The following is a 16,996-nucleotide window of genomic DNA, read 5'->3' on the forward strand; positions in this document are numbered from 1 at the left end:
GAAAATATAGCGCAGGCATAACATCTTATGGGATATCGTGTCACGTAAAGTGTAAAGTACCGATCTTGGAGAAAAAGTCCAAGGTTTTGTCGTGCTCTTCGCGATTTAGGATAAGTTTAAGCATTATATCACAAACGATATAACAGGCGTAAACATATTATGTAATTTCATAAGAGAAAAGAGTAAAATTGTAAAATGTAATAACTAGACTGACGCACATAGAATTTTCATTCTCTAATTACTTCTGTATGAATTACCATCAAACATTTTATTTGTACACTTTCGTGATACACTTAAATCAACGTTATATTATCTCAAAAAGACATGAATTCCCGTTAGCTATCGTATATTAAGATTTAAGCAATAATTAAACGGTATTATCTGCAGCGTCAAGTTATGAAAAAAATAAACAATATTTTATATCATACTATGTACAATATATGTAATGTACAAATTTCTAGAAAATAAAACACCTATTGATTAATGAATGAAAAAAGGAACGAATAAAGCATATCTTTAAAATCACAAATTCTCATCTTATTAACACATATTATATTCGTCTTCTTATTTTTAATGTCAGTTTCTTATTGGCAATGGTTGTGGCAAAGGAATAAACAATTCTTTTAACGAAGCAAGGGAGAGGAAAGTGTAAGAAGGAAATGCATTGAACAAAATCAAGATGATATTTAAATAAAATAAATAACAGCTTTAGCTAGCAGTTTAAACTGTGCAAACTTGGTGTTTCTGTTGAATGTATTTTGAAAACTAAGACATGTATATGTGTAATAGAAAGTGATTAGGATTATGATATATCGAATGCTTGTCCTGTAGTTTGCCAAAAAATGTAATTTCTGAAAAGCAGTATCCCAATGAAGAATACAATAAAAATGTTACTATTTAAATTTACCATACTTACAATTCATTTCAAGTTGTTTTGGATTTATGGGAATTTATAGTGATACGATAATGTTAGTTTTAAAATAGAAAGAAGACACAGATTATGATGGATTAATTGTTTATTTTTATAAAATGAAAAACTATTGTCGACATAAACTTTAAGTAATTCTTCCGCGAGAGAATTAAGGGAATCGAGGGTATTTACTATGATTTATTATATACGAATGTATGAAGTATTAAAAAATGTTATAATAAAATATAATGATAAAAATGGCAGTTTATTAAAAGTATAAAATGTTTAAATTTGTCCCTGCTTTTCAAATAAAATTGTTCGTATAACATACGTATATTTATGCTACAATTTATAATATTATAGTTACTTTGACGCTCTTTTATTATATTATTTTAATTGTTGATTTAACATATTTGTATTTAGTGTAGCAAAATAAATATTTCTTATGCAATTCGTATAGTATTTCCTCTTTCCAATCAACCATTATAGGTGTGATAACGCTACACTTTGTATAAAATACTAGCGAAAATAGTTGACATAAATATCACTGATCATATAATAATTAGTTTAAAAAAGTTAATATCTTAATAACATCTGTAATACTTAAGACTAAATCCAAGATCACATTGAAATCTATAATAAGCTTTTAAGATAATATAATTTTGTACATTTATTTTTTCTGAGCAATTAACGCTATTATTTTAGTCTTAAAAATTTTCTATATTTTAAAGAAAAAGGAACACACATGTAATGATAAATAAATTATTACATTAAATTTAATGTCTACCAACAACTTGTACCTTAGCATATGCCCCTTTACAGCCACTGCCAAAAAGTAATAAATTTTGTTTGACTTCATTTATTTGATCCAATGTAAGTGTCAAACCACTGTTTGTTGCCGCCTCAACTATGCACATTTGTAATGTTTCTTCGTTTAAAGGCTCATAAGGAACAATTAAACTATCAATCTTTTTATGGACCAGTGCTTCGCGAATCGTATTTATGCTTTGTGTTAAATCTATTTTTCGTTCTAGATTATCGTTCACTTCTTCTATGTTGAAAATTGCTATTACGGTGACACATTTTGGTTTTGTTTGATTTAATATATCTATCATATTAGAAAAAATATCTAAATTCTGTATTTTTAAATTTTCCAGTATAATTAATTGATATAAATCAAGTGATTTTGACAAGTATGCGTCAGTATGATGGTTCAACAATATATCATATATAAAAATTTTCTCTTTCAGAGGAAAATGTTTTGCTATGATTTGAGCAGTGTAAGATTTCCCAACACCTGTTCCACCTATAAGACATAAAACTTTTAAATAGAAAATATCCTGATTTAAATGAGTTGTAATTTGTGACATTGCATTTCTTTGTCCATTTATCTTTTGCTGTAACTCTTCAGTAGCATTTAAGAAAAATATTTCACGATTACAAACTGTAGGTATATTCAAATTTAAAAACATTGCAATTATTACTGTAATTATTGGTAATATGCTCAAAGTTAAACAACTACAGTAACACATATTTATCTTCTTTTTTGGAGAAATTTTGTTTTTTAATACTAGTGGCCTAAATTTATTTTTTATGTCCTGATATGTCTTTTTATTTACAATTTTTGTATCACTGTTTGGTTTAATTTCAGCAATTGTTTTCTCACAATTTCTCAGCTGCGCAGAAGGAAAATGATCTTGATTTATTGTATTTGCATTTGTTGTTGGGCAATGCAATGAAAATCGGGATTCATTTGTAGGATTTACATTTTCAACTTTATCGGATAGTATCTCATTTAAAGGTTTGTTTGGTATAAATTTTGGTGCTTGTAGTATATTGCTATTTTTGCAGAATTGTCTATTAAAAGATGTAAACGAGTCGTAATAGGGTTCTGTTATCATCTGATACTCGTTAGAATTTTTATTGTCTGTTCGCTCAATTTCGGACGTTTCCACTGGTCTGAAATTAAAAAAATAATTATTCGTGTTGTCATCAAATCTACACAATAATATCTACCTTGTAGTTACATGTTCATTAAAAATGTGGTCGCAACTGTATTGTCTAATCAAGTTAGGCTGAATTTCAGATTGATATATCTGTTTTATGGAGATTCGTTGAGAAGATGGTGTTTGCGAATAATTAACATCTTCTGTTATTTTCCAATCAGTGTCCGAATCTAATAATCTTAATGATGCAAAATGTTTTTCCATACCAATACTTATAACTCAATTCACGCTATACAATATCATTGGCAAATGAAACATAACCTGAAATTCAAAACATGTCCGCTAAAGGAACGTAAACAAATTAATACAATTTATGTATTACACTACGATTTTGAGATTGTCTACTTCGTCGATAATCTTAAATCGTTGTTAATCATTATTTTAAAAATAAATTACATGGAAATTATAAACGTTGATAAACTTATATTTGTTATAGATTACATTACTAAGAAAGAAAATAATTTATTTGAGTTTAAGTGATATAAACGACATATATATACATATATTCATATGTATATTATGTTTGTTATAATAATAAAACAATAATCTTACTTCTTCTTTAAAGATGCATAAAGAAGGTTTAAAAAATCGCGCGTAGTTCAATTCATCCGTTCCGTCTATCACGTTGATACTCCTGTTGTTCCAGCTCAGTTTCTGCTCGTGTATCGATGACCACAAGTTGTGCGTTACGGATATGATTATTTTGTATTTTCGTGATGTGATATTTTTCTGGTGAAAAGCAGCAAAGATGCAATCGACGCAATTAGTGATACGATGTTTTTGGGCTATGTCAATATTCGTATTAGCAGCGGGTAGAATTCACAAACTCGAAATACGGGTTAGTTGAAGGAATCTTCAGTTATAACGCGTGTAGTGTATATCTGTGTATCTACCCATTATTTTATTAGAATTCCTTTGCTACATCAATCACATTTCAACCGGCCACTAAAATTAACTTTGTTATTTGGTTTATACATATAAAGTGGTAATCACATTAAACTGAGATAAAATAAATTAATTATGTAAACGAACGATATATTATATACGATAATATCGTAGTAACATTTACGTTCAAAGTTACGATTATCTAAATGGTTGCAAACATTGTAAACAATATAAGAGATTCCCGCAAAGACTGTATTAAAAAGTTGCAGCATATAGGTTATGGTCAGTTAGGTTAATTGTATGAATTATTGTCTTTAGAGAACACTTTCCTTTTGTCGATTAGTCATAGGTTACGGAATTTTGTTATGATTATACATGTGTACTTGTAATATTGTATGTTACAGAAAGACGTGCGGCGACACATTGCGTTAACTACCTTTGGTTTCTACAAAGGAGGTATTCTCGATATAAATTTAACAAATTTTAAAGCTGACCCATTTGACGAGAATGCCGTGGTAAGTAATCACACTGTGAATATATTCACGCGTCATTCATTCACAAACACCTGTTTCCATTTCCGTTATTCTCATTGCTGCACTGCCATCAGTGCTTTATTCATAACGGAGAAAGCTTCGCATGTAACTGTCAATAAAAATGCGCACATGTGTGATACGCACTTCATCTAATCAATCAGTTGGTGCGTCGCGATATATGGTATAGGGTCATATCGGCTAATTCGTCGAATGTTAGGTTGCCGTCGCATAACATTTAAATGCATAGCCATAATCAGACAGCAAAATGTGAACGTTTGTAATATGTACATCTTTTCATAAATATTTGGTTAAACCCGGTAAACTCAAGCCTTTTAACACAGCAGCGCTTATTAACGTGTTTTCAGTCTGTTTTATAAAGATTACCATTTCTAATTACAAAATGTTTTTTCGAAAAACTCCAAAGCCTGTTTTTCTTCTTATAATTGTGTATTCTATACTTTTATGGTTTAGTTTGGATTCACTTTGGATCGTACCCTAAGCAAAGCGATGAATCCATATTTAGGCAATCGCCAGGAAGAATGTGTACTCCTAGATATTTCGAACATCAATCCCGATTTCGATGAAAGAAATAACAGCGGCATAATATATTTTACAATGGACCTCAAGAACAACTTGTAAGTATCGATACTTTACATTTGTTTCGAAAATTCGATAACATAAATGAGTATGATAAAACGTGTTTTAGGTTGAAGATAAACTGTAGTCAAAACTTACACGTCGCACATATTTACCAAGATTTCAGTAACATGTTTCTAATTCGGGAAAGGAGAAATTCTTTTCCACCCAGGTTCAGCGATAACGTTCTTCCGGGTGAGTTCAAATTTTCCAATTATTTTAATTTTATCGATTAATTTATAATAGAATTTTATTGCAATAAATACTGCTTTTACAACCGTTGTAACCATTGCAGCCGTTAATCCAGTATTTTGTCAAACAAAACACTAAGATATTATATTTGAATAAAAAACAGAATGTCAAGTTATATTTAACTATGTTAAAAGAATATTTAAAATAACATTGTAGTTAAAAGTTCAAGTTCTTGGAACTATTCCTCCTATCAAACAAATCTTTCTTTCTTCGGTTTGGGGAAATTAACAAAATTTCGTTGATTTCTTGAAGAAACTTTTATTTTTTTTTTTTTACTTCTCTTCGGAAAAGAGAGGTGCATTGTTTTAAAAATGAATAGCGTTCAAAAGTGGATAAATGGATTTAATATGTCGATCTTGTAGTACACTGTTATTTTTGGCAAGCATCCAAACGTAAGTATGTATGTTTATAGTAGTTGCGGGAAAGATCCCATTGAATGGATGAAGTATTACTTCGTAGTATGTGACAATTTTCGCAAATTTCATATTGCAATTTATTAATTTGCGTTTTGTTTTCTTATCCGATCGATAAAGTATTTGTGTTTAACTTTAATTATGAATCTCACATAATTATCTAAAGATTTTAATTTTACAATAAGTATGACGATTCCTTTTATTATTCATTTAAAGATATTTAATTAAAAAATCGTTACATATTAATGAAAGGAAGGATCTAAATTTCTGAATAATCTTAAACAACGTCAACCCACGAGCTTAAATAGTATATTATTTTTGTCACAAGTTATTTTCGACACAGTTTGCTACTAATATTAGGAACTTGATTCAATCGTAACGCAAACTAACAGGTGGAAAGTAACAAGTTGGCATGAATTGCATTGATCGCGACCTTAGAATATGCATGTATATATGTATGTAACATTTCTTGTACAAAGAAATTTTTATCGATGTATACGATATATAAATATTTCGTGTGTATCGCATAATTTTATTTATACTGCAGCTTGTAGTTGTAACGATCATAATAACCTACATTATTGCGGTAATTTATGATTGACGTAAATCGAATGCCATCTGCTATTAATTGCTGTGTTTTTTATTCTTGTTATTTGAATTTTTGTTATACTGTTTGCATATAATGTACGCATACATTCTCTTGATACCAACATAAGTTCACTCTACATTTTAGCCCGCTAGATCATTCGCCCCTGTGTATACACGTTTACTCATACCGCATACTATATATGTATGTATTGTATGTGTACATATTTAACCAACTAACGGTAAGATGGCACTACGAATCATCAGATATTTTCATTCATTTGTATTGATACATGTTTAACATTGGACTTGCGTATCTATCTTGTCTGACACTTAACATGTTTAATTGGTTGTTCAAATTGATTCTACGAATTGATCGCTCGATGACGATAACGAAATATAACAGCACTTTGTAACGTTTCAATCTTAGATTGATTTCGATCTTAACAAGAGACTTCTGCTTCTTACTCATTATAAGAATTGATAAATAAAAATGTAGATACGAAATTTGAACTTGCATTGCTATTAATAGCGAAAATAACAACAAAGATGTTTGTTTCATACGAAACTTTTCTGTAGTAACTTAGTTTCGCATGGTCGTAGAACTAAAAACGAATGTGATCGATATATTATGGAATGTGGACCTGAAGCGACATCGGTGATCGAACACCACTAAGATGAGAGTTGCTATAATTAACGTGACTCGTCCTCAATGTTATAAATACCTCGAAACTCAAGTATTTTTGAGGGTTTGGTTAGGTAACTGTCTTCTAGAGTATTACATTTCATGCCAATAATATTTCAACTGGATTATACCAAACTTACGACTAATATTAAATTAAACCGTTTTAATGGATTTCCAAATAAAATAACAATTCCGTTCATATATTCTTCCTTCTGGTAGTCTCTGAAACTATTACGTATCACTTATAGCGTAATTTTTCCACAGGTAACGAAGAAACTAATATCGAAGATGAATCTGAGACGGGGTCAGATGATAACGTTTGTTCTGGTCAAGCGACCTCGTTCGCGATGACCGTACAGACTGTGAAAGGAGAAAAATATTACAATACAAGCTTTTCTATGTATATTGCCAGTGCGGGAGAACAAGGTCTCTATAATCTGTATTTCCATAATTGTCAAAATTATAAATATGATTCCCAGGTAGCATTGGATTTCACGGTAAGAATTTGTTTCTTTCTTTTTTTTTTTGTAGCAAACATAATTTACTGAATCTGACGTTGTGATAAATTTACAGGTACAAATATCGGAAATTAACAATGGAAATTTCCTCAGCGCAGGTGAAATGCCTTTACCAGCTCTATATTTCATGATGGCACTTTTATTCTTTCTGTCAGGTTGTTTCTGGGTATTTATTCTTAAGAAGACCAAGTAAGAGTTTTGTTTACATTTGTACGGCAGAGGTTCACCAATATGAGAATGTCCTTCTCTCCTTTGAAACTCATTGATGTTTCTTTTTTAGGCACCCTGTTTTTAAGATACATTACTTAATGGCGATTTTAGTGTACCTGAAATCTTTGTCATTGCTCTTCCATGGGATTAATTACCATTTTATTCAAACAAAGGGGGAGCATGTTGCTGCTTGGGCAATTCTATATTATATCACACATTTATTGAAAGGAGCCGTACTTTTTATCACCATTGTATTAATTGGCACTGGATGGACATTTATTAAACATATTTTAGCTGATAAAGAGAAGAAGCTCTTTATGATAGCAATACCGTTACAGGTTAGTATTTTTATACGAGATACAGGGAGAAAAAGAGAATCGATATAGATAGATACATTGTGACATATTGTCATTTGTCAGGTATTGGCAAACGTGGCAGAAATAATAATCGAAGAAAGCGAAGAAGGAGATATCGAGTATAGAATGTGGCGAGATGTTTTTATTCTCGTGGACTTGCTTTGTTGCGGTGCTATTATATTTCCAGTAGTTTGGAGTATTAAGCACGTAGAGCAAGCTGCACACATAGATGGCAAGGCAGCTATCAACTTACGCAAGCTCAAGCTTTTTAAGCATTTCTATATTATGATATTTTGTTACATTTACTTTACCAGAATCATAGTGTACTTACTTAAGGTATAGCTTTCGTTACATTACACTATTTTGACCACTTTGTACAAAAGGGATTTCACTTCTGTTATTCTATTTTATAGATTACAGTACATTTCCAATACGAATGGTTAGATGAAATGTTCCGAGAAATGTCTACATACATCTTTTTTGTTCTTACCGGGTATAAGTTCCGAGCAGCATCTGCGAATCCGTATTTTACATTATCTAACGATGAAATACCTCAACCTGACAACGACGACGACGACGACGACTACTACGACGACGAGGAGATGGATGTCGTGTGAGTATTCACGTATTTGATATTTTTCTCCTACTTATGGAAAATCTTACCATCATATCAAAGAAACTATTTTCATTCGTTATTTTCAAATATTTTTAGCAGTTTTTACTCTATTAATTATTTTATACTTTGGCCAGTTCTAATGTGACGATCTCAGTCTTTTTTCCAGTGTTTCCGGAGGTAGCGGTATCACCGAAGGTCTCAGTAAAGTGAGCAAGATGCCGAAAGTTATGAGGCCCATTACTTCGGATGTTTCAGCCACTCAGGAAGAAAGAGACTGTTTGTTTAATAAGACAGAACCTTCTCACAACTATAACTGAACTATCTACAATGTAATAGAGTTGGTCGCAATGCAACGATAATTCAGTATGAACGAACGTAAAAGACTAGTCTTCTGTCGTGTGATACTTCAAAGGAGTGCCAGCAGTCAACAATAACACTTGTCGTGAACAACATTTGAAAGCTGTCGAACGAAAACAAAAATATGTAGTTAAAGGTAGCATCCTATTTTTTGTTCCATATATTTTTTTGTATAGCAGAAAAGCCGATATTTTATTTATCAAATGGTTACACATTTTATTCCTCTGTGTCCTAGATTTGCAGAATATACATTTAATTCATTTTAATTTGTATTTAATATTACACGAGAATCTATGAGTTCAACAGTTAACGAAAAATTTTCTCTTATTCGTCTTTTTTGTTTATTTAACACGTAATAGAATTTGTTGCGCGTATACGCAAGTATATACATTATCTATTTTCCAATATGTAACTTCGAATCGGACTTTAAAATTTAACGTAATTTACAAATACTGGTAGAGAAGTATTATAGATATTGGACAGAGCTAATCTAGGTGGTTTTAAAAGTTTAATGTTTTCGATACGTGATGTAATGTGGTTATACGTTTAGTACCATACTTGAATGCAAGCTCAATGAGAATAAATTCGTGTTTTGATATGCGTCTTGTTGTAGCTAATTTTTCTTAGGCATTTAGCAAAATGGGAAACATTTCCATTTATGTTTCCCACAATAAACTTAGTTTTCTTCGAAAGAAGGAGTCGCGCTTCGACGCTTTAGCAATCTTGTGATAATTGATGCATCAAACTCGGTGTATCATGATCCATTTTTGTAAAGCACTTGATAACCTTTTATATAGAAATAATTATTGTGTCAAAAAAAATGTCATATGTTTTAAAACATTTATCGTGTCCCATTATGAAATACTGTGGTTATTATTACTATTCTTCGTATTGTGTATTGTAGTAATTATCGTTATGTCTGTTACTATTAATACTTTATTATATGTAACAAAAGGGACACGTAAGAAACCAGATTTGAGAAATAAAATGGATATTTTTATGAAATGTCTCGTTTCTCTTGATATTATTACATTTTTCCCTATTATTATGCAATAGTTTAATTTAAATGGTATTTTTAGACCCAGAGAGGCATAAAATAATTATTCCATGAAATGGTTCATTAGGTTCTTTTCTATATATATATATATACATATACCATACAAATTTGTGATTTTGTGATTTTTAAGGTTCTATACTACTCTGCGTTCTGTTTCGAGTAGTATTTATAAGAACTAGTAAATACGTACTGTTCTAAAAGTTCTAGCGTAATCTTAGTAAGCAAATATTAGTATACTTCAGTGACGGGCATAGGATTCTCAAAAAATCGGTCAATATGTTCGTATTTCAAGCAGGAAATTATACTACCGTGAGTTTAATTCAAAGAAAAAAGAACACGGAATTAGAAAGTAATTTAAGCAGCAGCAACTAACAAAGCTGAAACTTGATAGTTTATTTCGAATTTTGTAACAACGCGAATATAGTGAATGTTCACGATGAATGTAATATCTTAATGCCGTAATTTTAAGCTATGGATAGCAGCGACACGGGCTATCACGCGTCATACAATATCGAACAATTACACGCGCATGGATGTGCCCGATTTACAGAGTAGAACACTGTGGGTTGACGGATTATGACAAGAGATGCATTTACTCCTACGATATCGACCTTAAATTGAATAATAAATTAATTAATGGCATCGAGCCAGTAACATCGACGACTTACTGTGGAACATTTTTCCCGATAACATTAAATCTTTATATAACGTTTTTTTACGTTTATAAATTTTGATTATCTTGAACGAGCAAACAAATGATCCTCCACCAACAATGCGTCTACTACATTGTCGTTAAAAAACGTTAAACAACGTTGTTTAACCATAAAATCACGCCGTATCAGTCTTCAACACAGACGATTCAAAGTTACGCATGTACAAAAATAGATAACGATAAATACTTTATTAAAAATTCATGATAACAAACGCACGAAACAAAGTATCGTTTAGTGCGTTAAAAGTGCTATTACCTAAGCGAACGATAAGAAAGTGCGACGAGTAAGTATTCAACTTTGCGGTAATAGTAGTTAGGGTTAGGATCAAATGCGAAGGAAAACCAAATAATCTCGATATATTTTTGCCGTAACCTTCGAATACCATTTTAGACGATAGTGTTAAAATGTTTAAAGAAATATGTTAGTCTACGATAGCTTTTTCTTTGATATAAATATCCTTGTATTACATCGACGAAAGTATATCGAATGGATAAGTGATAATTACAAATAAAGATGTGGATGTCTAAAACAAAGTTGTGTTTATTGTAACAACTTTTCGGATAATTCGGCTACTGGACGTACACGTTGCGTTAACTAATCGGGTTGTTAATCTTGAATTACTAAAATGCCATTAAATCACAAATTAATCCAAGTAAGAGTGAGAATAATAAATTGCTCGACATAGCCATTGTCCTAGCACAGTGTGGCGCGATGGGAGGATATCTGGAAGATGCGATGGGACTCTCAACGATCTCTAGTTTCTCCGAGTCGCAAAGTGCATCCGTATCATTGAATATTCCTGCGTTTACTCCCACTGGTATCGTTTACCCGATCTTCTTTACGAAGATATTTCTCAAGTACGCGAGACAACATATCCGACAATAACTGTCTGATTCGCCTGAAAATATTTACTCAACGTTGCAGAAAAACATTTCTCCTTTAACTTATCTTAACCTTTAAGAACAATTCGAGGATTTTAGTCGAGTCGCATAGTTCGATAGAACTTCACGCTTTCCTTGAAATCGATCGTGTTAACGAGCTTGATGTTTATTAAATTTCTCGTATTTTTCTAAAGTACATCCGTTTCGTCGCGAACGATATCCTGGAGCATGCGTCGCCCCGACTCAGCGCAGCGCGGCGCGGCGTCCCGGCATCCAAGCGACGTGCCTACGAAACTCGTCGCGGAACTCTTCAGTCAGCGTCGCGACGCGCTGCAAACGTCTTTTCGTTCGTTCGACTGGAAATCGGTACAAGATCGACAACTTGCACAACTTTCAATGCGCGTACATTTTTACTTGTAACTGTGCCGTTAACGATTGTTTCCGATCACGTGCTGTTAAAGCGTGCTATTAAATGTGTCTCCGAAGGTACGTACGATCATATTACAAACGTAACGTGCGATCGTTCGCTATAATCGTTTGTTACGTACAACCTTATTTATTTACCTCTACGATATCAGGTCGTTTTACATCGCACGTTCCACCCGCCTTCATATTAATATCAAAAGCGGAGAGAATATTAAACGGGAATATTAAGAATGCAGAGGCTGCAGTTCTACGACGAACAAATACCGGCTACCGTTGATCCGCGCTAACGTATATCGCTAACGTGCTTCGTTATCCTGCGTTTATCTGTTCTAACACACTCTCTCGCAAGTGGATGTCAAACGCCATACAAATACCTTAGCTACTTTCGGCGAGAAGCATTTGCTCGGTTATGAATCCGCTAGAAATTACATTTTTCAAGCATATTTGCGAACGTCTGTCAACCATATCTGCCTTAGTGTCTAGGATTAGGAAGTTTGGATTTATTTCGCTGATGTAATCGAACAAATATATATTTAACATATAACAAATAAATATATATACAATATGTATATGTTAGGTTGGCAACTACGTGATTGAAGATTTTATCATTAGGTGGTAATGACGAAATCCATAATCACTTAGTTGCCAACCCAATATATATAAATACGAATCGGTAACTATGAATCGTTAATTGACGTAGATTTGCTAAAGTTAGGACGTTGATGAGAGCAAACGGATTGAAGAACGTTGACGGTAGAAGGAAGATGACGTTATAATTTCATTGTAATTGAGATTAGCGACTGTGTATGCGTGTCACGAGGGAATAAAAATTGACGCCGTCGTGTAACTACCGCGTTGCGATATTTCTAATTTTGTCCGACACGCTGTCGTGTTTTCTATTATACAGAATGGGGAGAACAGGACCCGCGTTTACTGTTTCCGGGCACGATTCTTCCCTGATCCTCCTGCAATTGTCTGTAAACCCTGTCTCTGAATCCCGTGTTTCTGATCTTCCGAGGAGTAGAACGTTTAGCCATTGCGAAGAGCAGGTCACGGTACCGGCAACTGTAGTGACGCGAGTGAAATTTCGATTTTAATATTCATACGTTATCGACGACGTTCTTTCATTCGATGAAACGACGTGATCTTGTTGCGGCACCGTTATTACCGATGCGTCTCGATCCCATTTGAAATCCATTCACGAGTAACGTGCCTGAGGAAAAACAGTACGGGCACTCGTCGAACTTAAATTAAAAATGTTGCAGGCGCGCGACGTGCAGCGAATAATCCTAATCCAAACGAATCAGACCGTCTACAATGGAAATAACCAGTGAGTAGCGAACTTACGATATCTCGAACATCGCTGACTAGATTACAGTTAATATTTATGGCTACACGAGCACAAAGACAGGCGGAACTTGACAAAACTCGATGCACGCCCGGCCAACTTGCAAACGCATTGGCCAAAGAAATCGAGTAAAAAAGGCTGCATTCTACTGGAAGAGAATTTGCAGTGTAGCTTCGTAAAACTTTCTCCGTGAAGCTTTCTCATCGTACATATACAGTACATAGCTATAATATAAGCAATATTTGTCTGTTGTTGATAACATCTATCAACATTAATTCAACGACGATTTAGTGGAACAAACGTTTTTCCAAACGCAGTGAATATTATCGTGTCTATAACCCGAAAATATTGCCAAGTATGGAAATTCAAAATTGTACTGTTTCTTGCAAAAGCGAAGAGTTTGTATGCTACTTCGAAAGTTGGAAAAGTTGGAATTTCAGATGATCAACCAGATCGGTAACCGCGTTAGACTTTAGCCCGATACTGTTCGATTTGACTGTTCGTTTTCTCTGGAAAATCTGGATGGAAAATAAGAACAGACGACAGAGCTGTATTAATCTTCTTGCAGTCGGTGCCTGGAAGGAAATTCGCTCGCAATATGGCTGATACGGTTGGTAGAACGTGAACGTGCTAATTCGAAACGACCGCGTTCAAAGATCAAATTCAGATGCCGGATGGTCCTGGCGAATCCTTTCATCGGCTATTTCATTCGAATTGCCGCGATCTCTCGCTAGTTTTGCAGAGAATCAACTCGTCCGCCGAGATTCTCGCCACGATTATTCCAGCAACGTCTAACATACTGTGACACGTTTCATCCAGGCAAAAAAAACAGTTTTTTTTTTTATTACATAATTTGTACTTTACAATTTGTCCAGCTGGACATTTGGTAAATTTTTCTAACTTAATCGCTAAATAACACGTGGATGGTTACCCCCAGCGGGATACCATCTTCGAGTTTAACTATTTTATTTCTTTAGTGAGGTTAGTGGGGTGTTTTCTTTTTAGTTCTTTTTCTATGACAGTTTTGCTCGCTTCAGCAGCCAGCTGGTTTGGATGTGTTGCCGTTCTTTCCTTGTATTTTTCTGCGTACCTGCTGATTTCTTCATTGACTGTTGGTATTTTTAAGTTTTTGCGTATATCCTCGTTTCTGACATACCATGGGGCGTTGACTACTGTTCTTAGTATCTTCGATTGTAGCGCCTCTAGTTTATTTATGTGGCTCATTGCTGCTGTCCCCCATAGTGGTATTCCGTACGTCCAAATTGGTTTTATTATCGTTCTCTAGATTTTTAGTTTATTTTCTATGCTGAGTTTAGAGTCTCGACTAGTTAGTCAGTACATCTGTCTTTATTTAATCCGTATTTTATCTATAATTGATTTAGTATGTTGTTTCCATGTAAGTTGCGTGTCTAAGTGGAGTCCTAGGTATTTAACTTGCCTTGTTTGTGTTATGCGCGTGCCATTCAATTGGATATTTGATGGTTTCCGTTTTCTTAGTGAAAAGAAGCAGTTCAACCGCCGTAACCAGATTCGAATTTATTTCTCAACGCTCTACGAGCGGCAAATTACCTTGCAAAATGAGATCTCGTACGATTTGCGTATCCGTTTCAAAGCGACACGAAGGAGACGCAGCCTTCTAAATTCCAAAGAGATCAGGAAGATCCCGCCACGTTTGATTTCATCGCTTTAATATCATCCACCAACGATATCTTGCCTCCTTTTTACAGGCTGCACATTTCTCACGTCTCGTTCTTTATCGCTTTGTTTCAATCTCGTTCCTCCTTTAATTAATTTCTCTGCCTCGTTGAATCTCAACGTCGCGTTTTTCAACGCATAAATCTAAATGAAAGGCAGAGCCATTGACAAAAGATGAAACTCGTGCCATAGCTAACCGCCACACGCATCGCAGAGCAAATCTTCAACAATTAATCGGTCTTTGAGATCGTGACGCGCTAAGGATTGGAAAAGCCGAACTGGAAACAGTCGCTGGATATGGAAGCTTCCTCGCGGTAGTCGCGTTTCATTAGCCACGATCTTGAAAGTAATTTCCTGGGCTGCTTTTCTCGGCTGAACGTCGTTCTTTTTTTTTTCGTTTGCTTTTGAAAGCACCCAAGAAGCGTCGAGTGTAAAAAGAAAAGTGACAAATAGGACTTCGAATCTGTTAGAAACCAGCTTTCAAATGTTTCAAATGTAGCATGTGTTTGAAGACACAGGTAAGTCTATTGGGTTGGCAACTAAGTGATTGCGAATTTTGTCATTGGGTGGTATTGATAAAATCCGCAATCACTTAGTTGCCAACCCAATATAACGATTATGCTCCGATGACTCGAAGTACTTTGCTGTTCTTCCTTTCTCGTGAAGTAACTTGTACTCACTTATTTATCCTGGTTTCTTGGAAATTACGCTGAAATTGATCCTTAACGAATCTACTCCATTTTTATCTCGATTTTACCACGGACACCGCCTTTCCTTTGTTCGTTCATTCGCAGTTTCTTTGGATTAACGCTTGTACGAACTGGCGAGAACTGTACGCGTTTCATTTATTTTTGAAAATAAACTCGTTTTATCTTTAGACCAGGAAGAAATTTCTAACCGTTCGAACAACTTAAAAAGAAATCTTCGACGGTTTACGTTAAGTTCGTGGTATTTCCGCTGTGCAAACGCGATGCGAATACCATCATCGGTAGGACGCACTTTTGCAATCATTTTATCACTGAAGCGTCGCGTTCGTTTCGACGTTGCGTCCTCGATAATGTAAAGAGCCTAAGACGAAGTCGTAAATATTTGCTAAATGCATCTGGGACGTGGATGAAAGACAAATGTACGGTGACCAGTGGCGTGGCATCGTCCAAGGGAAGCATTTCCACTTTTAAAGCTGCCACATACGTTTCCTCAAGTTTCTACGTTCCAGAAATCCTTTCGATATCTACTCGCGATTCCAACGACCGACGCCGTACAAAGTGCACTAAAAAACGTAGAGACAATCTCTAAATCGCGATGATCGTGGCGCACAGTACACAGTACAGTAAACTGCTGTTTCGCTAATATATGACGCGCAAGGATGTTGAGAGAGAAAGGAGAAGTAGCTAGCGATATACCGAAGCTTTCAAGGCGAATACTACGAACGTTGGTTTATCGTGGTCGAAGGAATTTACGAGAAATTTCTTCAATTTGATCGGATTAAAATCAAGTACCGCGCATTTCGTATTGCGACCCGCGCACGTTCCACTACTACAAACGAACGCGTGTGGTGTTAGTCTACAGAACGAGATTTATTTGGGAAATTACGTGCACGTTACTAAACCTTCCCTTTTCGTCCAGTCACATTGAATAAACGTTGCGGTTGTATTGAATAAACGTACGAGATGTCGATTATTACATAGATTTTGCGTTTCGATAAATCCTCGAAAGGGATAGGAATGTATAATGCAGGGTCGGCATTAAGTCACACAGCTGTTGGCTAGACGCAGAAGAAGCGAGATTTGTGGAGAAAACTCGTAAGAATTCGTTAGAGTTTCGGTAGGCATGTTGCACGTGGCTGCAAACTTTCTTTCCTTACTTTCCACGGTGTATCAATTTTTAGCGGCTGGCCTCTATAATCGATCAAAG

The 16,996-nt window shown here is 34.4% G+C and overlaps 2 protein-coding genes across 6 annotated transcripts; one reads left to right on the plus strand and one right to left on the minus strand.

The window, feature by feature from the left end:
- Positions 1-998: 998 nt before the first annotated feature.
- LOC126922517 (uncharacterized) lies at positions 999-3,596 on the minus strand. Of its 2 annotated transcripts, XM_050735139.1 has the most exons (3): positions 3,469-3,596; positions 2,927-3,177; positions 999-2,869 (listed from the first exon to the last, which is right to left on the minus strand). In XM_050735139.1, exons 2-3 carry the CDS (start codon positions 3,118-3,120, stop codon positions 1,687-1,689), a joined length of 1,377 nt encoding a protein of 458 aa, XP_050591096.1. In that variant the 5' UTR covers positions 3,121-3,177; positions 3,469-3,596; the 3' UTR covers positions 999-1,686. The 2 variants fall into 2 exon arrangements, with proteins under 2 accessions (XP_050591096.1, XP_050591105.1); XM_050735148.1 differs by lacking the exon at positions 3,469-3,596 and having other exon boundaries at positions 2,938-3,079.
- Positions 3,597-3,605: 9 nt separating this feature from the next.
- Positions 3,606-9,187, plus strand: LOC126922360 (protein GPR107). 4 transcript variants are annotated; one of them, XM_050734876.1, is made up of 10 exons: positions 3,606-3,754; positions 4,206-4,316; positions 4,806-4,969; positions 5,041-5,165; positions 7,170-7,402; positions 7,479-7,612; positions 7,704-7,971; positions 8,053-8,325; positions 8,403-8,602; positions 8,760-9,187. In XM_050734876.1, exons 1-10 carry the CDS (start codon positions 3,665-3,667, stop codon positions 8,920-8,922), a joined length of 1,761 nt encoding a protein of 586 aa, XP_050590833.1. In that variant the 5' UTR covers positions 3,606-3,664; the 3' UTR covers positions 8,923-9,187. The 4 variants fall into 4 exon arrangements, with proteins under 4 accessions (XP_050590833.1, XP_050590843.1, XP_050590852.1 ...); XM_050734886.1 differs by having other exon boundaries at positions 8,772-9,187; XM_050734895.1 differs by lacking the exon at positions 3,606-3,754 and adding an exon at positions 4,060-4,083.
- The last annotated feature ends 7,809 nt before the right edge of the window (positions 9,188-16,996 follow it).

Source organism: Bombus affinis, chromosome 1 (genome assembly GCF_024516045.1).
Source record: "Bombus affinis isolate iyBomAffi1 chromosome 1, iyBomAffi1.2, whole genome shotgun sequence".
Lineage (NCBI taxonomy): Eukaryota > Metazoa > Arthropoda > Insecta > Hymenoptera > Apidae > Bombus > Bombus affinis.

Coding starts and splice junctions, on each gene's coding strand:
- LOC126922517 (XM_050735139.1), bottom strand. CDS start 3,120: ATGGAAAAACATTTTGCATCATTAAGATTATTAGATTCGGACACTGAT. Junction 2,870..2,926: donor AATGAACATGTAACTACAAG/GTAGATATTATT, acceptor TTTTAATTTCAG/ACCAGTGGAAACGTCCGAAA.
- LOC126922360 (XM_050734876.1), top strand. CDS start 3,665: ATGCAATCGACGCAATTAGTGATACGATGTTTTTGGGCTATGTCAATA. Junction 5,166..7,169: donor CAGCGATAACGTTCTTCCGG/GTGAGTTCAAAT, acceptor ATTTTTCCACAG/GTAACGAAGAAACTAATATC. Junction 7,403..7,478: donor AGGTAGCATTGGATTTCACG/GTAAGAATTTGT, acceptor ATAAATTTACAG/GTACAAATATCGGAAATTAA.